Consider the following 25,793-nt stretch of genomic DNA (forward strand, 5'->3'; position numbering starts at 1 on the left):
GCATGCCCCGTGTTATTTTGATTGGTCTTAGCAGCTTCCTCCCTTGCATTAATTATAATCAGTACCTTTTCTTCCCCAGACAATAAGATGTTTAGGAGGGTTTGGGTATCCACTCAAATGAGTGTGCAGTATTCCCCAGACTAAATTAAGGACTTCCTCGGGGTCTTCCCTTAAACCCTTGGATCCATCCTTCCAGTTATAGAGATCCAAGGAAGAGAAGAGTACCTAACACAGTGGTCAGTTCGCCCTTTGCATTGGGAACCGCCTGAAGGGGGAGTAGCTTATTGATTCCAGAGGGCTGGTACTGAATGCTGCTACAGGTGTGCATTGGACTAGTCCCCAAGGAAGGTGTACTGAGAGATGGAGGTGAAAGAGTCGGGGAGGGGGACCACCCATTGGGCGGAAGAGGGGGCACCAGGTAGGGAGGTGGTGAATTTGAGGGAGTAGAGAGTGTCGGGGATTCAGGAGAGGTAGGGGTAGATGTCAATGACTCAGGAGTCTCAGGTGAACTGTTGGAAGCGGGGGCAGCTACCCTTAGCAGAGGGGGGAAGTCAAGAGGATCCTCAGGCTGAGATTCCAATTCCAGGAAAGAGAAATTTGAACTAGCCTCACATTTTTTCCAGAAGCCCTTTATTTGGCTAAGGGCCATGAAAAATTGGACATAGGAGATCTCATCCCATTTTTTCTTTTTTTAACGCTGGCAATAGAGGTCAAATTAAAAAATAGTATTAGAATTTAGAGAGTCGTTAGTTGGCCGACTTTCTCCATCCGCCAGTTTATATTGGGGCCATGCGGTGTTACAGCAGAAAATAAGCTGTCTCCCTGTTAGTGGGCGCTACTCAAAGAATTTCCAGTTATGGAGAATGCACCTTGACAGCGTTCACTGGGATAGAGGCTTGATTACCCATACTGGGGAGTCCTTATTTAGTCTGTTTCCAACTTCCCAGTCGCCTCTTCTTAGGGCTGGTGGCTATGCAGATCCCACAAGATTGACCCACACCAAGCGGTTTAGGAGCTCTAACTGAAACCTGAACCAATCTTCGCAGGGGCTGGTAGGGGAGACACTGTCCAAGAGGGCCTTAGTTATAAAGTTCCCCCCTTTTATTTTAACGTTTATTTATTTTATTTATTTGGTTGTGTAGGGTCTTAGTTGCGGCAGGCAGTCTCCTTAGTTGCGGCTCGCCGGCTCCTTAGTTTTGGCATGTGGCCTGCTTAGTTGTGGCTTGCAAACTCTTAGTTGCGGCATGCATGTGGGATCTAGTTCCCTGAGTAGGGATCAAACCCGGGCCCCCAACGTTGGGAGTGCGGAGTCTTAACCACTGCGCCACCAGGGAAGTCCCTATAAAGCCCCTCTTAAGTCAGTGACTAGACGTTCCCAGACCCGCTGTGGGGCTGTAGGAGATTTCTTTCAGCAAACAGTCCCCAGAGATAGGGTGAAGGGGGAGTGGGAAATAAGGGTTCTCTAATCAGATAAATTGCTCAGATAAAGAGCCTCTCCTGTAGTCAAGGGAGGCTTGTTCACAAAAGGTGTGTCCCTGCTCCGTTACAGGTAATCAGACAGGGAGGCCGAATGCCCATTTGGTATGTGTCCAGTTTTCTATACTCTCAGCTACGAGGACCCAAGGACTTTGGACAGTTTGGGGTCCTCTTCTTCCTTCCCCAACTAGACAAAGTGATTTTCCTGAAATCTGATGAAAACAAGATTTTTAAAGCGTTCATGTCTCAGAGGAGGGATCCCTAGGGATCTGTGGTAGAGGGTAGTGGGGAGGGACCTACCCAACAGAGACGTATACCTTGTCCCGGGATGGCAAGTTAGGGCAAGAGGAACCAACACAAAAGGTGTGCTCTTGCATTTTTGACTATACCCTAGAGGTGGGAACGCGGTAGACAGTTGGGGCTGTGAATGTTTTACAGTGTGCCTGCTTACATGGACATTTGCTTCTGGTTGGCAGGGTACCCAGTGCTCATCTACGCTGGTGCATGACCAACTTATCCTTTTTGGTGGCAAACGCCATAGTGGCCTTCAAGTGCTCAACCCGTGCCCACAGTTGTGGCATGTATTTCCAAGAGCATTAGGACAAACAAAACCACATAGAACAGAGACTGAAGCTTCACTCATATCAAGAACAGAGACTAGGGCTCACGTCACACACATGAAACAAAGAGATGTTCTTTTTTTTTTTTTTTTTTGCGGTACGCGGGCCACTCACTGTTGTGGCCTCTCCCGTTGCGGAGCACAGTCTCCGGACGCGCAGGCTCGGCGGCCATGGCTCATGGGCCCAGACGCTCTGCGGCATGTGGGATCCTCCCGGACCGGGGCACGAACCCGCGTCCCCTGCATCGGCAGGCGGACTCTCAACCATTGCACCACCAGGGAACCCCAAAGAGATGTTCTTTACCTAAGGAGTGCTCCACTTGATCCTTGGCTGCTTTTCAATCTCAGGCTAATTTAGTAGCCCTTACTGGCCCAGCGGTTGAGAATTGGGGCAAACAGCTCAGTTATTTAGCCGGCTTTGTTGGCCCTGGGTCAGTGAGTAACCCTGAGTTAACAGACAGAATGTGCCCCTTGTTGGATGCCAGAATTTGTTACCAAATTAAGTTGTATGGACCCTGCTCAGGCCCTAGCCGAGCCGATGCGCCCTGCCTCAGCGGGAGAGGGTTCTTTTTCCTGCTTGGGTTAAGCCTTATTCAGCGGTCAGAGATTGGAGAAGCAGGGACTAAGTTTACAGATCAACTTCTCACCCACTTGGTGAGAGGGATTTAATTTTAAAGGTAGGAGTGAGGCTAATGATGGGGAGGCATATGCATTAGTCTACCTGGGAAGGGGCAGGGCTTTTTCAGGGGAGTGGAGTGCCACCCCCTTTTTAATGTTTTTTTGGTCCTTAATGTCCAGCTATGGCAGCTGGTAGATGTGTCATTTAATATGCTAATTTAGAAAAATCAACATATAATGAGACCCAGGGTCTGTTGGAGGTCAGGTTTGTGGCCATCTCTTCCCAGCTAGTTCCATCTAGTTTTTTTTTGTTTCTTATCTTCTTTTTTTTGTTTCTTCCTGTCTTATCTCTGGATCCGTTAACGTAAAGATTTATGTTAACTCCTACTAAAGGTGGAGGTTGCAGGGTTGTGAGCAAAGACCTGGAGCAGCTGTGACAACAAAATGACTCAACACAGACATGAATGAGAAAGGTTCACGGGGTTGGGGGGAGAACGTTTTGGATTAGTTGGTTGAAAATCTGGTCCCTTCCAGGGTTCAGCCACTTGCTGGACATGAGGCCAAGAGCCGGTCTCTCCATGGCTCATTCCCAGCAGCATGTTCTTTGGCAGAAGAACAAAACCTGGGTCTCCCTGGTGGCAGTCTTCCCTCATGCTTTGCGGATGCTGCATTGCCGCTTCTGCTTACATTTCACCGAGGTTAGAGGCTGGTCCAAGGAGTAACTTGGCATTTTGTGTGGTTGTAGGTACGTCTGCGATTACACCTACTACCTGTCTTTGCATCATGGAAATGGATGCGCGGTGCTCGTCCATGTCCCTCCATTATCTCCTTCGCTTCCGGCTAGCCTGCTGGGAAAAGCCCTGCAAGTTATCATCCAGGAAATGCTGGAGGAGACTGAGAAAGCCAGGTCTCAATGCCTGGTTCACAGGAAACTCAGCCTTTGCGATTCCAGACAGGGGGAACCAACTGGGAGACTGCTCCTTTAGAGAAAATTAAATGTTTCAGTCCTGTATGCAGAGTTCAACTGTGCTTTGAGAGGCTTTTAAAAATTTGCTTGTAAAACAGTTTACACAGAGGAAAAAAGTTCTGAATTAGCCCAATGAAATCACAAAGGGTTATTTTATTGTCAGAAGAAAGAACACTCTGAAAGGCAGACATTTCACAAGGGCTTAACTAGCTTCAGTTATGGTTTTCCGGACAATAAAATGAAATGCTAGTAATTTTTTTTCCTCTTAAAAGTCTATGCAGCAGGCCTGTGTGATCCTGCCCAGATCTCTGGGACCCCAGACCTGTTCTGCGAGCCCCGTGTGGTGGGATGACCTGCGACTGGCCGACCATGGGAAACGCAGGTGCAGCTGCTACTCGGGCGCCCCACTCTGGGCCTCCAAGCTTGTGCATCCAGGTGCTGTGGGCAACTTCTGAGCCACTGAGTCTTTAGTGTTTGGTTTTTTCTTTTTTAACTTAATTGAAAAATTATTGTAAAATACACGTAACATAAAATTTGCCATTTTAACCATTTTTAAGTGTTCAGTGGCATTATGTACATTCACTTGTGCAACCATCACCACCATTCCATCTCCAGAATTTTCTCATCATCCCAAACGGAAACTCTGTACCCATTAAACAGTGTCTCCGCCCTTCTCCCCAACCCCGGCCCTTGGCATCTATTATTCTACCCTCCATCTCTGAATTTAACTACTCTAGGGACCTCATATAAATGGAATCCTTGTCTTTTTGTGACTGGCTTATTTCACTTAGCATAATGTCTTCAGGGTTCACCCATGTTGTGGCACGCATCAGAATTTCCTTCCTTTGAGGCTGAATAATATTCCATTGTATGCAGAGACCACATTTTGTTTATCCATTCATCTTTCTGTTTTGTTTTGTTTTGTTTTTGTGGTACGCGGGCCTCTCACTGCTGCGGCCTCTCCCATTGCGGAGCACAGGCTCCGGACGCGCAGGCTCAGCGGCCATGGCTCACGGGCCCAGCCGCTCCGCGGCATGTGGGATCTTCCCAGACCGGGGCGCGAACCTGCGTCCCCTGCATCGGCAGGCAGACTCTCAACCACTGCGCCACCAGGGAAGCCCCATTCATCTTTTGATGGACACTGGGTTGCTTTTACCTTTTGGTTATTTTGAATACTACTACTATGAACACTGGTGTGCAAATATCTGTTAGAATCCTGGTGTGTGTGTATATGTGTGTGTACTGCTGGATCATAAGGTAATTCTATGTTTACTTTTTTGGAGGAGCTGCTATACTGCTTTCCATGGCAGCTGTATCACTTTACATTCCCCCAGTAGTGTTTGGTCCTAAAGCAAAGGTTAATAGCTGGGTTTAGCTTCTCTGCCATGGTCAGTGTTATCCCTACCTTTTAAGAAACAGAACCTCCCCTTTTCATCTTTCATTTTGCCTTTATGACACGGTTCTAAGCTGTTCACAACAAGGTTTTACTTGTCCAGTGTTTTCTGGGGGCAAATTTCCATTGGGAACCCCATTAGCAACACTGTATTTTGGAGAAAGAGCTTGAAGGTGGCTAAGCTCTGGGAAATTTCTTCTTATGTTGGTATGCTCACAGCTATCATTTTCCACTTAATTCCATTAAAAAAAAATCGTCACTTAGTACCCAGGTTTATTCACTGTAAGAAAAAGCAGCTGCACCTTAATAACAAAGGAACTGGGCAAAGGAACTCACTTTGCCATTAGCCCTCCAGCACACTTGTGCATTTGTCATAGTCTTTACAGGACCCCTTTGCAAATGAAACTGGCTCACTTGCCATAAAAATCAAAGTCCTACTGTATCAGATCAAAGGCAGCAAGTGGGGTGGGATGGTCTGGCCAGCAAGCACAGGTCCTGCTGCACGGCTGTTAATGTGGAGAGCCTTCTGTAGTTGTAGGCAAACACCTGCTACCCAGAGCCCTGGACACCCCCTTATTTTAGCTTCTGTCTCAGGACGGTGGCAAGCAGGCGTCCTCTGGGACCCGGCTCCAGTGTTATTTCAGATTGTAAAATGCGTATGGCTTGGCGCCAAGCAAACTCTTAGATGTCATCCAGTTGGAGGCCCAGAGCTCCCTCTTGATGAACGTCCCTGTCATCTCCCCTCTGTGGCCTCCAAGGTTTTTTAGGGAGAACCCCAGAGGCCCAGTTCACATCCTGGGCTAAGTGGCCTGCCATCCCCCGCTGATACACACTGGGGTCTGTTTAGTTATGGCTGATACGCAGCAGTTCTGAGACAGTTTGAAAGCTGACACAGCTTCAAAAGGCTGAGCCCTGGGTTGGTCATTTAATAGCTGGGGGTCTTGGACACATCTGCGTGTTTGCTCATCTGTAAAACAGAGTAATAAAAATCCTTCCTTTGCAGAGTTGTTGTGAAGATCTGGTGAGAGAATGGATGTGAAAGTCCATCAGTGATGAGAGGAAACTTTGCTGAATGTGGGCTTGTTGCTGGACCTGTGAGGGTAAATATGGAAATAGCCCTGCTGGATTGTGGCCTTAAGCAGTGGCATGGTGGGGAGAGGGTCTAACACTTCTAAAGACCCAGCACCTTCATCCTCAGAAGAAACTGCTGCTCCTCTGGCTGAGGACAGGTGCAGACTGCGCCTCCACAGCCTGGAAGCACGGCATCACCCACCGGGGAAGGTGGGAATCCTGCTGGGCTCCTGTGTTCTCCCCACTAGAGCCCAGACACCCACCCAAGCCTCAGAAATGAGCCTGTTAGTCATCGGTCATCTAGTAAGGGTCCCCTGAGTGCCAGGCACTCCGTGACAATGGTAAGCAAAACCCCGGGGCAATGCCAAGCTTGAGAGTCCCCTCTTTTTTGTTTTTAGGTCCAAGTATTTGAGACTCACCAGGTCTTTAGTAAGCATGGCCTTTCATTTACTTCTGCTGCCTACACCTTGCTAATTAGCGCTTTGTCCGGTAGCCTGATTTTATTACTGGAGTATAATTTCCCATGATCAAAGTTTAATGAATGATGAGCTTGTCTTCCTGATGTGTCTCAGGTTTGATTCTAGAACATGTACAGCTTGTTTCCTTAGAACATGTATTCACACTTCCTACCATAACCATTTCCCCTGGCAAAGATAACGATGCCCAGATTGTAGAGTCCCTGGGGCAGGCCAAGCTCGCTGGCTGGAAAGTAACTAACATTTCTGAGCAGCGCCAGGGAGCTGCATCCTGTGTGCGTGTCTATGGCCTCACCTGCGCCCTCTGAGGAGGTGACCGACAAGGACATGAAAATGTGCAGAAAGTCCTTTGCCCCAGAGTCACCCAGATCAAACCTGCCCTGACTTATGTCAGCAGAAAAGTCTACACATCATTCAAAAATCAAGTACAGATTTCTATATTTTATGTATTCAAATGTTCTTCTGGCTGATTTAATGGAGTGAGAAACAGAATAGCTTCCCTGTTCACCAGCAATTTGCATGCCGAGAAGGTTCAGCTGTCAGAAATAGAGCGAAGCCTTCATGCAGAACACCTCCCAGCGATATGTGTGAACACACATGCCACACGTAGCTCAGCTTCCCTGCTCAGAAGTGTGGTTATTCTTCCAGAAGGGGTGGAGGGTGGGGCAAAATCAGAGACCAAAAATGCATACGGAATTCTTTTATTTAACTTAAACCATGTAGTACTTTAACTACTAGAAAAAAGCAGAGTAAGAGAAACTAAAGTTGCCTTAGCTTCAGCCATTCAAAATAGACAGTTTCTTTTTTTTCCATAAAGAATCCAGAGTATATCGCAGTAACAGGAATAAATTCTTACAACAGAATATACAAAAAAACCTTTTGAAATTTTTTTCATCTACTGATTTTTTATATAAACAGAGGAATTTTTTTAGGAATAATTTATACACAGAAAGTCATTTTATGTAACAAATTGGCCATGTTATTACCTTTTTTTTTTTTTACTTTTTTTTAAAAACTTTTTTTTTTTTATTTAAACAAGAAAACTCAGAAAATGCATTATTTGCGATGCATCCATTCCATCGCGCCTTCTGGTTTGATTTTTTTTTTTTTTTTTTGTCCCAGAGGTAGACAAACTCTGGCAAACCTCTCACCTCAACCTCACTGGCTTAGAAAGCAGACAGGTGTTTTTGCCAAGCATCTACTCCACCTGTGGATGTGTCTGTGCAACGCCAAACATCCAAATGAAAAGTTGCAAACAAAACCCAAATTGTTTCTGGATCTTTCTCCCATGTAGAGCAAAACACCCAAACGTTGCCAATGATGGGGATTTTGTGGGGTTGTGTTGACATGGCCAATAACCCACTGGGAGCTAGAGGAAATGGAGTCAAACTTAAAAAAATCTGGTGTGTGTATAGTTTTTATTAAAAAGAATTTGTTTTGTACTGAAAAAAAATCTATGTTCGGTGTTCTGCCTTAAATAAAAATAAATAGGGTCTCTTCCTTGTTATAGCAAAGCATTAATCATGATATGAGGCATGTAAGCAAATGGCCTGCGTGCACCAGAATTACCATCTTTTGTGTGATAAGTCTGTACGCTGTGCTCACTGTGAAAACCATTAGCTACGCAATGGAGTCCTTCCATCTCAAGGCATTGTATAACAGTACAACTACCAAACCGACCCAACCAGGTGCCGAAGGTGCCATGGCACCACTGGGCTGCAACACCTCTGCTGTTTCCTTGGCCAGTGAGGTTCTTTCAGTCTGTTAAAGTAGCTACACTCCAAAGGGAAATGACCAGTAAAAGATGATCCCCTGCCCAACCAGAGGGTTCTGGAAGACCAAGATACTGAAGATACAGAACTACTTCTTAAATCATCATCATTCCTTTGTTATAAACTAGGGCACAAAACATGGGGGGAAAGAGGGTGAACTACGGCTTGGGTCAGGGAAAAATCCTTTTTTGGCATATTGTAAAGCTAGCTAGTAAACAGGTGTCCTAAAAAAATGGATCACAAACACACATTTGCACACACAGAGAAAAAAAGTGTCTTTAAATTATTCTCAGCAATTATAAACTACAAACATTTTATAAAATTATTCTATGTTCTTACAAAAATGCAATGAAACATTTAATTAGTTCTTGTAAACCAGATCTTCGTCAACTGACTACCCGTAATCTACTGGACTTAAGAGCCCTATTGAAAACGCTAATGAGTGACTAATTACAACGATGTTTACCAGAAAGATGTGGACACACACAAACGTGGACATACAGATGAGCGATCATTATGTTCTTGCAGAAACAAAATAAAACAAAACCCTAAAGTCATGCCCCAGAACTGACACCTGACAGGTGAGATGCAGTTTGCGTTCTTGGAACAATTTGACTGAACTCCGCAGTAACAGTTTCCAAAGTAGGATGTTAGGTTTATCTGTTGAAACCAAATGCCCATGGATGACTGTTGAGCCTTGATGTGGTCTGATACCTTCAGAAACCATCAAGTTCCAAGCACAGCCCACACTTCTTCCAAGCCCTGTACCTTCTGCTCGTGCTTCCTCTCTCCACGTCATTCATGATCCCTGTTAGAATGGTTTCCTGCTGCCTTATCATTCCACCATCAAGGCGTGTTCATCTGCTTTTTCTCTAAATGACCAACTAGTCATCTAAGCTGGAGGCCAAAAACGAAACCCTCTGGCCTGTCCAAGGTCTGTATCTTCAGCATCTCTGGCAACAGAGGTTCAATCTAAACAACATCCTCTCTTGAAGTTCTCATTGGTACCACCAACTATGTCAGAGTGGAGTAAGAAAGTTTGATTTTCATCACTGGTTCTTAAAGAGTGGATCTCTGGTCCATATCTCCCAATGCTGCTTAGCCCAGGAAATGAAAAGACAGCCAACAAACACAAAAGTACCATTAACAAAAGAACAAACCCCAAACCTTAAATGCATCACTGGGACTGCTGGAATGGGCCAAGGCATACCATGGAGCTTTACTGTCAACTGGAGGGCGCCTGTGTTTTGAAAAGGAGTTGCCTTTGACACTGTCTGGCTGGAGGACCCAACAGTGACAGCTGAGGACCTTGGACCAAGCATCCTAGCCTTCTCACTGATCTAAGTGTGACCTTGCCATAACTGCGGCCTGCATCCCGTGCAGCCACCTGCCAGCAGAGGTGGGCTGCTGAGAAAGAGGTTTTGGTGGAACAAACTGGCCTAGAATTTGGCGTCATACTTGGCTCTTACATCTGTTATCCCAACTGAAACACACCACTTCATGCCAAGCATTTTGCCATTTAGTTCCACAATAACCATTTTTTCTATCATTGAAATGTTGTTCCACGTCATAAGAAACAGGCTGGAAGGAAAGGCCAGTGTCGGCCATGAACACGGTCTTCTATCTTCCAAGGGGGAAGCACATTCCAACTGTGTCAAAAGTCAGGACATCCTCTAAGGGAGTCCTGGGGTGGTCTGGGTCTCACCCAGCTGAAGTTCAACAACGTCTCCAGAATACACCAGCTCCTGCTGCCTCAGGGAAGGGCTGTGTGTGATCATGTTTTAATGCTCACATCAGTTCAATGATGTGCCTCAGTGGTTCACGTCACTTCAAGCAGTGTGAGCTGCTGTCAGGAGGCTGCATGGAGAATGCCACAACTCAGCTTAAGTTATTTGGAGCATACAAAGGAGGAAACCAAGAAGAGGTGGGAAAATCAGCATAAAATTAGGCTAGAACTGTGGATAGATGATGCCTTGGTATAGTTAAGGTGGGTGGTTTGGTCCAGTAAAATGACTGCACCATCACACAAGCAAAATTTTCTTTTATTTAAGTGTTTCTGAAGCATTTGTTATGATGGGCACTATACTGTTAGTGTTTTCTTTCTACTTAAAAGGAAAACCACTTACATAAAACAAAAAGTGACACCAACAACTCGGACAGTTTAAACAAAACCCTTATAACCAGCTGAATGATCTGTAGAAATCCAGTTGTGGAAACCGGTAGGTATGTGCAAAAGAGAGGAGAGGCCACTATTCCAAGGGGTCACCTACAGTGTGGAAGCGGGAAACCCTGATCAAACATTATTTCTCAATGACCTTAAGATCCCAGGGGACTTGGGAAAGAGGAGGGGTGCTCTAGCAGGAGGGAAGAGCTCCTGAGTGTAACTGCAGTCCTGGGACCGTAAAGGAGCCGCCACACTTTGGGAGACGCCCACTGCGTTTCCCAGAAAAAACGCTAGTGCCTGTGAGAGCAGCTGCTGGAGGGGGTGCGCCGTCCACCCCGTGAACTGCGGGATGAGGGGGTGAGGCACAGCCCCAGCGGGGGCACGGCGCCCACCGCTGGCCCCTTCCAGCCCGAAGGTTTGGTACGTCTTTGTTTGCCCCTGGGGAGGAGGTGAGGGTGAGGTTGAGAGAACTGCTCGGAGAGGGAGAAGGGGGCTCTTCTCCGTACATTCCACGTGAGACTGGCCGTCAGGTCAGGAACCCGGAGCGGGCTTTTGGCGCCCAAGCGGCTGCACGAGGGGCTGAGCCAGCCTAGCCGGAAGCCCAGCACCCACCCTACGGCCACAGGGACAACGGGGGCCCTAAGGAGACACCACCTGACCCCGGCCCCAGCACTGCCTGTCCTCAAGACCTGGAAACCACTGCTGTTCCCTGTCCGCCACCCAATCTGCACCAAGTAGCTGGTTTCCAAGACAACTGGGCCGGGCCCCTCTCCACCTCTTGGGATACCGAGTCAGGAGAACAACAGAAGCGACGCAAAATGAGACGTCGCAGAAAAAGGAGAGCTGTTCGAAATGAGTGGAGAGGTGAGCTAGTGTTGCTTTGACCCCGGAATACAGCCTGGCCTCTCCCTGCGTCACCTGGTGTGTACGGCCTGTGGTGTGGATGAGGTTACCAGTATCAACGGCATATTGTCAGGTGCTGAGAAATGTGAGATGTATTCTTTTTATATATACACATATAAAAAATAAGAGTGAGGTAGATAAATGTTTGGAAAAAAAACCAACAAAAACCCAAAAACTGTCCCGTCTTACACACACACACACACACACACACACACACACACACACACACAAAAACCCTTTTCTCAGTATTTAAATTCATAAGGGGGCTTCTCTACAGTGATTGAAACTGGTATCACAAAATAAATTAAAAGAAAACTACATATAATACCTTCTTAATTAATTTTTTCTTTTTTTCATTTTTTTTTAAGGGAAAAACTATGGGACAGAGACTAGAGAAAATAGTGGGACTGAAACTACTGACAAGCAAAAAAGCACTACAAACTTTCTTTTTTGTGTTTAATCTCCAGTCACAACTAGCAATCACTATGTTGTAGCTTTGTTCTTACTCATAATTTAAACATTTCCATCCCAGAAGCAACTCTTGTGCTGTCATCACTCTGGTGAGAAGTGCTAAAAACTAAACAAAACAAGACCCCCGGGCCCCGAGGACGCGGCTTCCTGGCTGAGGAACAGCGCGCCTGCGCCAGGGCTCCTGTCCCCTGGAGGGTGGTGGCGGGAAGCCGCGGACGGGCCCACTGGAGCGCACCCGGCTGCACCCCTGGACTCAGCAGCTGTTTTCCGTGGGACGGAAGAGGGTTAAATACCCATTAAACACAAAACAGTAATCCACAGGCCTAGTGCCTGCAGTTAAAACTGCTGCTGTACCCAAGAATTAAAAAAATAGACATATGTGTGTCACAACCAAAACAAAGGCAAGGGAAAGAGAAGGTGAGACTTTTCAACAGTGATGAATATAAACACTGAACAAGGATGTGCGAAATATTTAACCTTTTTTTTCTGACCTGAGTTTGTATCATGTCTTGCACTGTAACAGACTCAAATGCTCTGTGAGAGCAGGCTGGGGAGAGAGGGTCCAGGGCAGGCGCCCACCTTCTCTCCACCTGCTCCCCTCACCAGCCTCGTGCCCACAGAGCCTATGGGGTAGAATAGAACTAATGGGGCAGGGGGAGTGGGGAGGGGTATGTATTTATAAAAAGGCATCAAACAGTTCATGGCAAATTATGTTATATAAGTATCAATTACTGGGAAAAGAGGAAGAAAGTCACGCACTCTAGTACAAAGCATAAGAAGTTTCTTGGAGTGAGCAGAGAGGGAAGAGGGTAGACCTGAAGGTTTTCATAGATTAAATCCACAAAGATAAAGAACAAAAAAAATAGCAGCTTTTTTTTTTTTCTGTACAGACGTATAGATGAATATCTGAACCGTAAAAAAGTTATAAAAGTGACATTAAAGACGATGTGTATGCAAATGTTTCATGGTCTAACATAGAACTGTAAGACCCATGAAGAAGTCCTAATAACAGAGAAAATGTCAACAAAGCTTAGAATGCTTGAATCCATTTACTGCTTTTCTTCGTACTGTTGTTGTGGTATTTGAATTTCTTTCCTTGCAAACTTGCATAAACAGTTGGGCTGAGTCCCTGGATACCCCTTCCCATCTGTGTTCTTGGGGGCCAGGTGGGGAGCTGGGGCGGGGACAGGAGACTGGCACGTGGACGACCTTTACTCAAAGCCTGTCTTCCAGGCTCCCGACAGGACCTGTTTCCTCCAGAATTCCTGGGGGCTAGAAGGTGTGGGTGCAGAAGGGGGAGCGGGGAAGCCATCTTCACTGAGAGGAAGTCTCATTCTGTCCAGTTCCCCCAAATAATAACCTCGTCAAAAGCAATCAGACCTGTGTGAATGTGAGACTTGAAAAGAACACCAGGGGATGATCGGATGGAGAGCATCACCAGCGTGGCTCTTAACGAGTGACTAGCTACCATGCTCGCTCAGGCCTCTGGAAACAAAAGAACAGTGCAGGGACGGTGAGGGAGAAGGTTCGGGGTTTTGGCAGAATTTGGCAGCGTTAACATGGTAACAACCTTGGATGAACGATGGCCCTTTGTAAATTTCGTATGTCCCTAAAAATGTTAAAGATACGGTTAAAAAATCCTGTCTCAACGTGTTTTATAAAGACCTATGGTGACCGGCAGGTGTGTTCAGGGGGGCCATGGAGGGACAGACGTTGCCTCAATCCAATACAAAGGGCGTCGGGCTTGCAGCAAATGTGTTTCCATCATGAAGCAGAAAGAAAGAGAAAGGTGAGAGAGAGGGAGAGAGAGACAGGGAGAGAGAGGAGATTTGATTCTCAAGTGTTCTGTTGCTATTAAGTGTTGTCATTAAGGTTCTTAAAGGCCCATGTCAGTTAAGGGTTTGGGTAGGGAAATAAAAAGCTGCTTGCATATTGAAAAAAGGAACATCCCAAATGTGTTTACTGCAGAGAAGCCGTCTCCCGTGGGCAGCAATGGCAGTTCTGAAGATCCACTGAGGTACAGGAGGCTGTGAATAGATTGTTAAAACTCTCCCCCCCACCCGCCGCCGTGTGCGCACGTTACTGTTTGCACGGATCGGGATCCAGGATCAGCAGGTTGAGGACTGGGGCAGAGGCAAGGCCCGCTCCTTCTTGCGGCCCCCGTTCATGTGCGCATAAGGCTGTCTCTCGTCGAAGCTGGCTCGAAGGACCAGCACGCCAGGGCCCGGACCGTTCTCGGCCTTGTGTCCTGAGTGTCTGTCGGGCAGTGGCAGGGAGGACGAGGATGCCGAGGGGTCCAAGGGGACACTCTCCATGTTCTCCGGCTCTAGGTCCAGCTCCTCTGGCTCAGGTGGCTTGTTCTCCTCGCTGTAGTAGAAGGAGACCTCCCGGAAGCCGGGCTCCATCTCGTCCTTGATGCTGCTGATGATTTCCAGGAAGGAAGGCCTCATCTTGGGGTTGTACTGCCAGCACATGCGCATCAGTTCAAACCTGAGGGGAAGACAGACAGAGATGGGCCCAGCCTGGAAGGGGGCCGTGGCCAAGCAGCCCTGTGGCTACTTGCTGTGGCTTCCCCACCTACACGTGTACAGCAAGTGTGCCAAAGCAGTTCTGCTGCCTGTCTGGGCCTCTGGCTTTCTATCTTGATGGCACAAGTAGCCTTCAGCTTCTCCTGACTTAACATCCACCAGTGCAGTCACTTCATCCAGACCTAGGACCCTCCACAATACAAAACCCAAACTCTTACTTCCTGAGAAGGACAAATACAGGTTCCACACAAGTCTGCTATTACAGGTATTATTTACATAAAAAACAAACCAGCTTTCTATTTGAAGCATCTCTTGCAACCACTGATTAAACATTATTTACAGAATTAGAATGCAAGAAACCTCTGGTTTCTCACTAATAAGGCTGAGCAGTGATCACAGCTTTCCCCACAGTGATCTCTCCTTCAGTTCCACCCATGCTATTTCTACTCTTCCTCCTGGTGGCAGGGGACCACTGGCAGAGAACTGAGGACAGGCAGTGCCAGGCAGCATGGCTGCAAGGCAGAAGGGGCGCACGACCCACGTCTGGCGCCAGGGCTCAGGCTGCTCACTGCATGCCCTGGGGCGGCAGAGCCGGCCTGGGAGCCTGGCTGCCCTGAACCCAATGAGAGGCCCAGGGGGGCCCTGAGCCAGATGCCAACAAGCCAGCAGGGAGAGCCTGGTGGCAGAGTCCCTGTACAGGCCTGGGGCAGGCAGAGGGGGCACCTGGGCTGCAGCCCCTGGGAAGCCCTCAGAGTCATGTGGCCACAGGGAGCAACCCGGCATCGGGCCTGAGCCCCCAGAGCAGGAGGCTGCACCGGAAAAGCAGGGTGCTGCCGGGACAGCCAGGAAAGGCCCAGGCTCTGACGAGGCTCAGAATGGCCGCAGGAGGAGAGGTGCTTCTTATTAATCTGGAATGCAGAGCGGTCCAGCCAAGTAGACCACTGGCGCACAAAGGAGGTGGCTAAACAAAGGTCCAGGCTGGCCAGAGTGTGGAGAAGGTTCCGAGAAGGGACTGGCCAGCAGTCCTTTCTCAAGAAGACCAAAGTGCCTTCCCTTCCACTTCTGTTCTCGCTAGAAAATTCTATTCTATGTTTTGTTTTAAAACTTCTGGCTAATGAGATAGTTTTCAATAAAAATGGCCAATGGAACTACCCACATCTAGGAAGCTCAAAGCACCCCAAACTGGCTTCTGGCCTCTGCCAGGCTGACACTTGACAGACAGAGCAACTGCCTAAGTCTGGCCCCAGGGAAAGTTCCAAGGAGAGAAAGCCTGTGGGGACAGGAAAACTCCCATGTCAAACGGTGTCAGGTCAAGTCAGAGGGAAGAGGATGTGACCTTGAGGGAGGGTGGGAATGGGAGAGAGGCCTGCTGCCTGCTTTTGTAAATCAAGTTTTATTGGAACAGAAACACTGTTTGTTTACATATGATCTATGGCTGCTTTCAAACCACAACTACGAGTTGAACAGTTGAGATGGTTTGGCCTACAAGCCCGAAATATTTACCGTGTGGGCCTTTATAGAAAAAGCTTGTCACCCCTGCTCTAGCGGAAAAAGAATTAGACAAAACATGAAGACTGACTAGTTCTTTCCCCTCCCAACTGAATCACCTACACTAGGTCACAGCACTAACCACACGGTAGTTAATTAACGCTCTCGGTAGTGTTATGGGTGTAAATGGCTTTACTCTTCACGAGCCTGGGAAGGTGTGTATCATAATATAGCCCCATTTTATAGATGAGGAAGTGGAAGTACCAAGAGATTAAATAATTTGTCCAAGGTTCCCAAACGAGTGAGGGTGGTGCAGGGATGGAGTTCTCGTGAATGGTGTTTTTACACTTTGAATGCCACCGACCTCAGAAAGAGGAATTTTCTCTCAACCTAAACAAGAGAAACCATAGTCCTGCCTGGAGGCTCTCCCTCTCCTGGCCGTCCACCGACAATCACAGGTGTCCTGCGGGCTTTGCAGATAAACTGGCAGCTTGTCCTTGGGTCACATGGCAAACAAGCCTCCTTCCATAACCGCCCCCCCGCCCCCCCCACCCCCCCGCAAAGAAAAAAGGGCCATAAATACATGAAATCCCTCTCCAGGGCTCGGCTGCAATTTCCTCTCTGGCCGACTGACTTATCCCTGAATAGAAGCACAGCCAGGGCCAAGGACACGTGATGTGCCCTGGCTCCGTGCCCCTTGGCCTGGGGCTGAGAAGGTGCCACCAGCAGGGGAGGCATGTGAGTGACATCAGCACAAACAAACCACGTGACACCACTTTTAAATCATTCCAGAGTCACGGCCCTTCCACTGCTGCCCATAAAAGGAAGTCTTTTTACTCTGTGGGATTCAAGACCTTGTTTACACTATCTCCACAAGAAAACTTTCCAGTAGACTTTAGAAGGATTTATGAGCTGATAAAACTCCTCTTTAAAAAAGCATGTTTTTTACAACTGGTCAGCTCCGGGGAGCTGGAGTCGTCCTTTACTGAATGCCTGCATCGGAGGCGTGCGTGCACGCAGCCTTCACCTGGGGCAGGGGCAGGACCAGACGGAGTTGCTGCCCTGGTGTGACCCCGGAGGCCGGGTGATGGTCTCATCCGGCTCACTGTCCCCTCCCCATCCCCGGCCCTGCTGTGTGCGGGCAGCCTGCAAGCACGGGCCAAGCGGCCTAGGGCAGCCCAGCACCTAAGCACTGGCACAGCCTCAGTCCAGGTGAGGACTCACGACAAAGAGCCCGCATTCCAGAGAGGACCTGCAGGGCTCATTTGCGCCCATTCCTCCCCTCCTGGCAGCCCTGAACAGCCAAGACTGTCTTATGACCACTTCTCAGCCAGGAGGGGCAGTGGGACAGGGGCCTGCCTGACCGCTCACCCCAGGCTACTCTGTTTTGGGGCAGAGATCTAAGGCAGGGCCCGTGCACCAGCGAAAAGCCCACTGCGGGCTAACTGGGCATGAGTGCCATTCCTGACTGTTTGGATCCCACTCAAGCACTGGATTCCCACAAAACTGGCCCAGGATTCCCGACAATGTGGGGGCTTTAATCAGCAACGGGGAAAACCATGTTTGAAAACTGCAAAACCACCAAAGTCTACTGAGTTTGTTTCAGACTCATCCGTGAGCTGATGACTGTCTGGGCTAAAAAGTTCAAATTCCTTTCTGAACACTGCACACTGAAGGCCTCCCTGGCAGAGGCTCTTGGTGTGTCACACTGTCGAAGTCCCACCCGCAGAGAACATGGCCCACGCTCAGCGCGCACCTCTGCTCCAGCCCGTGTCCCAGCATCAGGGTCCAGTCCTTCCAGTCACCGGACTTGCTGAGGGTGCAGACCACTCCCCACAGTCCCAGCTCTGGGCTGGAGCAGTCAGCACTCACTCAGAGGGGCTCAAGGACATTGGTGGTGTGAGTATGGAGACCTGTGTGCAAGAGAAGGTTAAGGACAAGCTTTGTTGTCTATTTAAAATACGGATCCACCATTGAACCACAAGCCGAATCTGTCTCATGCCACTTGCTGATCGATTCACACTGAATCTCAGGGTTGAGACCCATGGGCCTAGACACTCTGCAGCCTGGACCATGGTACCTTTCCTCTAAAGTTGTGCACCCTGTTCCATTGAGGGGATCAGGACTGTTGGCTACTTGGGAAGAGCCAGTTTCATCAGCTCCCGGGCATTGCCGGGGAATGATGCTGAGCTGAGGTCCACCAGCAGCCACTGCATACCCGCCCCCTGTTACCCTATGGGTGCCATTCACACCTCCGGAACTGAAGCACACGACCTCTCTCCCACATGGCGGCCCACGATGGCTTTTAGGCAACTCCCGAGGGCTCAGTGACTCTCCTCTCCTCTGAGAGAAACAACAGTCCATTCTTACATTTTTTGTAATAAAAGAACCCCTCTCCCAGAACACGTCTTCCTTACCTAAGCTCATCAATAAATTCACAAGGACAATACGGACACTCCTTATAAAACTGACTTGCCTCCTTTCACTTTGTTCTTTTCTTAGAAGGGGAAAAAATTTGCTAAGGGGGTTCTAGATGGCGAGGCAGAAATGCCTCCTGAATTATACACTTAATATGCCAGAGTAACCTCTCCATGCAAATTTCCTTGTCACTCCATGCTGGGAACAGGAAGTATGCTGCCTTTCCCATGGCGGGGGGGGGTTGCTTCCCAGGCATATTAAATTAATATTAAAACTCCAGTCACCTGGGTGCAGATCAAGTTCAAGAGTCCCACAAATTTCTCAGAGACAATGTTTGTTCAAGTCAACGAGAAAGCTCAAAAACAGTACCTCTCCTCCCACCACCCCCAAACCACACGAACAAAGCTCACACCTGCTTTCTTGGACTGTTTCTACGCTTGCTAAAACACCACCACTTCTAGTGTTAGACTCTCTTCTGGCACCGGACGCGCTCAGGCCAATTCAGTGGGCACCACTCCTCAAACTCCGTTGCTTATATTTTTGCTCAGAAGGAAGGCTGTTCTTCTAATGGGCTGACAATGAATAATACAGTGGCTGCACTGTTCAAAGTGCAGGGCAGTCACCTGTGAGGGGGGCAGTCATCAGTAGGGTGTGGTGGCTGGCCTCTGACACCCCAGTGGTCCTCACTTCCTGGTGTCCACGCCTCACATAATCTCCTTTCACATCAAATAAGGCTGCCCGTGTAGCCCACATGAGGTTGTGGACACCGTGGAGCGTGACTTCCAGGCCACAAAGAACACTGTGGCTTCTGCTCTGCTGTGGGAGCAATTGCTCTGGGGTAGGGAAGTCAAGCTCTAGGCCCGCGGGCCAAATCTGGCCAGCTGTCTAATTTTGTAAGGCCTATGAGCTAAGGATGGCTTTTATATTTGTAAATCGTTTAAAAAAAATCAAAGAAGAATAATATTTTGTGACAAAATAAAAGCTATGTGAAATTCAAATTTCAGTATCCAGAAATAAAGTTTTCTTGGAGCACGGCCACACTTGTTCCTGTGATGTCTCTGGCTGCTCTTGTACAACAGCAGAGTTGAGTAGCTGCAGTTGAGATCGTAGGGGCCCACAGAGCTGAAAATATTTACTATCTGTCCTTTTGGAGAAAAGGTTTTCTGAGCCCTGCTCTAGAAGAAGTCAGCTGCATGTCACGACGACACTCAAGCAGCATCACAGAGGAACTGAGGCCTCACGTGGCAACTGGTGGCATGAGTTCTGCATCTTGGAAGTGGATCCCAGCCCTGGTCAAGCCTTCAGATGACTGCAGCCCTGGCTGCCAGCCAGACTGTGACCTCAGGAGACCCCCGGCCAGAGCCAGCCAGCTAAGCTGCTCCTGGATCCCTGACCTCCAGAAACTCTGTGAGATAATAAATGCTTATTGTTGTCTTAAACTGTTAGGTTTCGGATAATGTTATACTGCAATAAAAAAAAGCTGACACAGGTGGAGAGAGGGAGAGTTTCCACCAGGGGCAAGAAAATGCACTAAGTGGCCATGTGCATCTCTTCCATTTTTGGGTCCTGAAGTCTGAAGAGGCTGTACTAGGGAGTCTGTTGGTGAGGGATCCAGGACGCCCACTGCCCCCTTATGCACAGCCCTCTGAGGAGTGGAGCTTCCTGTCATGTGTGGGTGTATCCTGTGCCCCACGTCCAGGACACATGTACGTTTCCTAGTCTGGGCCCATGCTCAGATGATCAGTGGGTACCCCCCCCAACACACACAATCACACTCTCTCACACTCACACACACACTCTCTCATACACTCACAGACACACACACACATGCACACGTACACTCTCACACAGACTCACACTCTCATACACCCACACAGACACACACACACTTGCACACATACACTCACACACACCCTCATACACACACACTCACACACAGACACACTCTCACACTCAGACACATACACTCTCACACACAGACTCACACACACACACACTCACACTCTCTCATGCACTCACACACATACACATTCTCACACACACACACACTCTCACAGATGCTCTCACACACACACACAGACTCACACTCTCATACACTCACACACACAGACACACATGCACATGTACACTCTCACACAGACTCACACTCTCATACACCCACACACACAGACACACACACACTCGCACACATACACTCACACACACCCTCATACACACACACACACTCACACTCTCACAGATGCTCTCACACACACACACAGACTCACACTCTCATACACACACACAGACACACACACACTCGCACACATACACTCACACACACCCTCATACACACACACACACTCACACTCTCACAGATGCTCTCACACACACACAGACTCACACTCTCATACACACACACAGACACACACACACTCGCACACATACACTCACACACCCTCATACACACACACTCACACACACACAGACACACTCTCACACTCAGACACATACACTCTCACACACACACACTCACACTCTCTCATGCACTCACACACACACTCACACACACACTCACACTCACAGATGCTCTCACACACACACACAGACTCACACTCTCATACACACACACAGACACACACACACTCGCACACATACACTCACACACACCCTCATACACACACACACACTCACACTCTCACAGATGCTCTCACACACACACAGACTCACACTCTCATACACACACACAGACACACACACACTCGCACACATACACTCACACACCCTCATACACACACACTCACACACACACAGACACACTCTCACACTCAGACACATACACTCTCACACACACACACTCACACTCTCTCATGCACTCACACACACACTCACACACACACACACACTCTCACAGATGCTCTCACACACACACAGACTCACACTCTCATACACTCACACACTCTCACACACACTCGCACACATACACTCACACACACCCTCATACACACACACACACTCACACACACAGACTCACACTCTCTCATGCACTCACACACATACACATTCTCACACACACACACACACACTCTCACAGATGCTCTCACACACACACACAGACTCACACTCTCATACACTCACACACTCTCACACACACTCTCACACTCACACATACACACACACTCTGAGGCAAAGATGTTCCCTTTCCTGCAGCATTCTCTGGCCTCTTTCCTAATTCCATGCAAGCTGTCCCCGGGATAGAACAGGCTTTGGCTGAGCAAATGCTCAGAGGCAGCAGTTAAAGAGCAGGATACCCAGCTGCCGTACCCCTGAAAAAGCAGCTCAGTCAGAGTCAGGAGAACAAATTCCATCCCCACTCCCCACCCCGCCCTCTACCTGGAGCTTAGGGATTCAGTCTTGGAAACTACACTAAAAATGCTTTAAAAAAACCCCGAAAACCTTGGTTTATTGACAGGACAATGGTTTCTGCTTCCCAGGCTAAGGCAGTCAGATTCTAAGACAGTCCCCAAGATTCCCACCCCTGGTGTAAACGCCCTGTATGATCCCCTCACCTGAGTGGGAGGGACTTGTGAATGTGATGAGATTTCACTCCTCCATTTAGGTTTCTAATAATTGACCCTAAGTTAATCAGAAGGGAGATTATCCTGGGTGGATGTAACTTAATCAGGTAAAAAAAAAAAAAAAATGTCAAAAAGCAGCAGAGAGAGAGTCCCTTGCTGGCCCTGAAGAAGAAAGCTGCTTTGGGGGCTTCCCTGGTGGTGCAGCGGTTGAGAGTCCGCCTGCCGATGCAGGGGACACGGGTTCATGCCCCGGTCCGGGAAGATCCCACATGCCGCGGAGCGGCTGGGCCCGTGAGCCATGGCCGCTGGGCCTGCGCGTCCAGAGCCTGTGCTCCGCGACGGGAGAGGCCACAGCAGTGAGAGGCCCGCGTACCGCAAAAAAAAATAAATAAATAAAAAAGAAAGCTGCTTTGTTGTGAGAAGGCCAATGGAGGGGAAGTGTGGCAAGGACTGGGAGCTGAGAGCTAGCAAGGACTGGGAGCTGAGAGCTAGCAAGACCCTGGGACCTCAGTCCTACAGCCACATGGGGCTGACTCCTGCCAACAACCTGCAGGGGCCTGGGAGAGGGAGCCTCCTGAGCCTCAGATGTTCACAGCTCGGGCTGACATCTTGATCTCAACCTCATCAGACTGAGCAGAGGAGCCAGCACTCCCATTTCCTGATCCATGGAAACCTTGGGAGACCAAATGAACAGAGCTTTCTTGGCTGTTGGGGCCAATTTCCCTGGTACCCACTCGACGTGGCATCTGACTCACATCTGTAAATCACCCCACCATGATGGGGCCTTGCCCAAGTCAGTGCTCACTCAAGGCTGGTGCACGGGTAGGTGGCAGATCTGGGTAGAGCCTTCCACACAGACACGGAGACAGCCCAACAGCTCCTCTGGGGCCCTTTCCAATGTGAGGCCAAATCTGTCCTGAAAAGCACTTCTGGAAAATTCCTGCATTGGTCTTGAAGTATTAGTGGTAGCCTACCTTCTACCTATCGGGATCCAGAAGAATCTTGAGCCCTGCCTTAATGTGCATGTCGAAAGCAAGTCCACTGCTTTCTGTACCTGTCTGCACCTGACGACCCAACCACAGCACACCTGCACACCCTCACACTTTCAGCAGCTCTGACCTCCACTGACAGAGGGGCTTCTCCTAAGAACACTGAGCAGGGGGGCCCACGAGGCATCACGGACTGTTTCCCATTATCTGACAGATCTTAGGAACAGAAAGCTACCTGCCAGGGCTGTGCCTGCCGGGAGGCCCCCTGACCGCCGCTAGGTCAGCACAGCCGCTGGAGGAGGCTGCTGAGAGCCTGCCACTCACAGGCCTTTTATGACTTTTGTAAACGCTTAACAGGAAGAAACACGGGGGGACCACAGGTGGTGGCAGCATTCTGGAACCGCCTGCAAAAGGAGGCCTGAGGTCACCCCCACAGGCCTGGAGGAGCCCTGCTGATGGCTGGGGAGCAGCCTGGGACTGTGGCTTAAGAGTAACCAGTGTCATGTTGCTGCATTTTTAAAAGAAACTCTGCCTGGAGCAGACCAGCAGGGATTGCTTTGGTCAAGTATTTCACAAAGACGTTTGGCCTGAGAAACCACAATGTAAACTGCAAATCCGAACCCCAGGGTTAAGGAAGATGGGGAAGGATTAAGGCACTTGCCCAAAGGGACAGGTTCTTTCCATTAGGATAAACCCTCTTCTTAACTGCTCTGGTCATCCCAGCACCCGCCGGGGCCAGAGGGACCCAGCATATACATACAGCATGTCAGGACAGTTGTCCGGCTTGTCCAGAAGGCCGCCCTCCATGACAAAGCGAAGGACTTGCTCATTGGACAGGCCCTGGTATGGCTGCTCGGCCAGCGTGGCGATCTCCCAGAGGACGACCCCGAAGGACCTGCAGGGAGAAAAGAAACGTGAGGTGCTTGGAAAGGGGTGGACAGAGCCACAGAGCCCTCTCCCTTTGGGCGACTGAGCGCATGTCGGGCAGCGAGCCAGGCCCTGGGCTAAGTGTGGAACATCCATCCTCGTGTCGTTGAGTCGATGCAGCCCTGGTGGCACAGCTCTGCCAGCTGAGGGGAAGGAGTGTTCAGGGCCCTTGAACAGCCAGCGAGCACGTGATCTCCAATGGGAGCCCCAGGCAAGCTGGGTTCAGGGCCCAGCCCCAGCCAGGACCCTGCAGGGCAGCGTCTCCCTAATGTGCTTTTATACCACCAATAATCGAATGCTGGTCCCCAGGCCCGGCTGGGACAGTGATTTAGTGCAAATCCCTGGGACTAAATGCAGCCTGGGACAAGCAAGCTGTTCAACAAGCTCCCCGTTTTGGAAACTTCTACCTAAGTGGTTTTCTATGCAGGAACCCCTGGTTGAGTTTTTAACTCTTAAGGATGCCTGGGCCCCTGACTGATTTCACTGGTGTGGGGTGGGGGCCTGGGCCTTGGGGTGTCGAAAAGCTCAGTGGGGATCTTACAGGTCCAGGAGGGCCCGGGGAGATGAGGGGCTCAGCCTCACAGGTGGGGGACAGAGAAGGGCGGCACTGGCTGGGGTGGGGCTCGCGCACTAGGAAGAATCCTTAGGCCCAGAGTTTAGCCAAGGTGGGGGGAAGGGGGTGGCCGAGGAACCAAGTCAGCAAGGGGAGCAGGGAGCGATTCCGCCTCGCATGCGCTTCTGCCTGTAGGTTAGAAGATCCTACTACTGGAAAACAAACTAAAATAGGTATACACATACACAGAAATTTCAGACTGAGGATGTTAAAAAAGGCAGTGCTGTAATCTGCAAAATAAAGGTGCCTTCCCAGCATACATCAGCGTCTTTCACAAATTCTCCACGGTCTATTTGCCTTTCCATTCGGTTCATTTCCGCAGATTAAAGCCTGCCGCTTGGCCAACCCGAGGGGCTTCCTGGACCTTCCAAAGGCCAGGGGTGTGGGCAAAGCCGCACTGAAAATTCTGGGGCGGCGCTTCCCGCCCAGAGCTCTGCGGATCCTGGCCAAGCCGAGCCAGGAGGGCCACGGACTTTGTATCAGAATGTTTTACTCGATGCTTCAGCTCCTTTCCATGAACAAAAGGGTTTTGTACAAATTGATGCTGAGAGCAGACGTCAGACATAAATATTTAGAATCTTAGCCCTCAGAGGACAGACCCACCCAAGATCCTTTTGAAACTCAGTGACCAAGAAATAGTCTTGGTATTGCACGAGAGACCTAGGAAAGTTGAAAGCCCGGAGGCCCAAATGCGGTGTTCGCAGGCCCAGCTGAGGGCAGTGGGCTCCTCCCGTCAACCTGGGCTGGGGCATCTCCGCAGACTGAATTGGCCCGGTCACCTAGGTCTCTGCCTCAGAGGCCACGGCTCCCAACTCCTCCTCTGAAATGCGGTACCCAACTGACGGCAGGCCTGGCCTGAGAAATAACCTGAAAATGCGGTTTCTCCCAGCCCCACGTCCCCCTCCTGCCCCACACGTTCCTCGGCTGTGCCAGCTACTGTCAGGCGGCCAGCGCCCACCGGACGGCACCCATGCTGACCTCTCAGCACCTACTGCCCCACTCCAAGCTCTGGGTTACTGTGGACCCTTGACCTCAATGTGTCTCAACTCTGTCTCGCCACCCTGATATTGCCAAATGTCTCCTAGGAGATGCCATCAACCCTGTGGAGAACCACTGCTAGTGTAACATCACTGAAACGAGAACCACAACTCTAGTATAAAGTCAGAAGCTCATGCGTTTAGCTTCTCTCCTAAGCGAATCAAAGAAATTCTTCAGAAATTAAAAAGTGTTTCCCAACGGGTTTGGGGCAGTCGAGGAAAAAAATATTAACTTTCTTAGAGAATGCCACTTTCCTTTGTAGAGGAGGGGAAAAAAAATCCTTTTCTTCTGTCCTGCTCAGTTCT

General features: G+C 49.3%; 2 protein-coding genes across 8 annotated transcripts in view; one reads left to right on the forward strand and one right to left on the reverse strand.

Moving 5' to 3' along the window:
- PGPEP1L (pyroglutamyl-peptidase I like) overlaps window positions 1-7,663 on the forward strand; it is a 52,582-nt gene extending 44,919 nt beyond the window's left edge. For all 4 annotated transcript variants that reach the window (XM_089906883.1, XM_089906882.1, XM_089906881.1 and 1 more), the window contains one exon: window positions 3,459-7,663. In XM_089906883.1, coding sequence (XP_089763009.1) covers window positions 3,459-3,699 — 241 coding nt within the window. In that variant the 3' untranslated portion in view covers window positions 3,700-7,663. The remainder of the gene's footprint in view (window positions 1-3,458) is intronic.
- IGF1R (insulin like growth factor 1 receptor) overlaps window positions 7,306-25,793 on the reverse strand; it is a 310,074-nt gene continuing 291,586 nt past the window's right edge. For 3 of the 4 annotated variants that reach the window (XM_089906878.1, XM_089906879.1, XM_022598914.2), the window contains 2 exons: window positions 23,671-23,805; window positions 7,306-14,420 (listed from right to left, as the gene is read on the reverse strand). In XM_089906878.1, the coding sequence (XP_089763004.1) occupies window positions 14,039-14,420; window positions 23,671-23,805 (517 nt within the window). In that variant the 3' untranslated portion in view covers window positions 7,306-14,038. Of the gene's footprint in view, window positions 14,421-17,702; window positions 17,860-23,670; window positions 23,806-25,793 lie in introns of all 4 variants that reach the window. The other variant, XR_016392019.1, reaches the window with a different exon arrangement.

This window comes from Delphinapterus leucas, chromosome 2 (genome assembly GCF_059928025.1).
Source record: "Delphinapterus leucas isolate spDelLeu-1000000601 "Yukka" chromosome 2, BTC_Dleu_Yukka2, whole genome shotgun sequence".
NCBI lineage: Eukaryota > Metazoa > Chordata > Mammalia > Artiodactyla > Monodontidae > Delphinapterus > Delphinapterus leucas.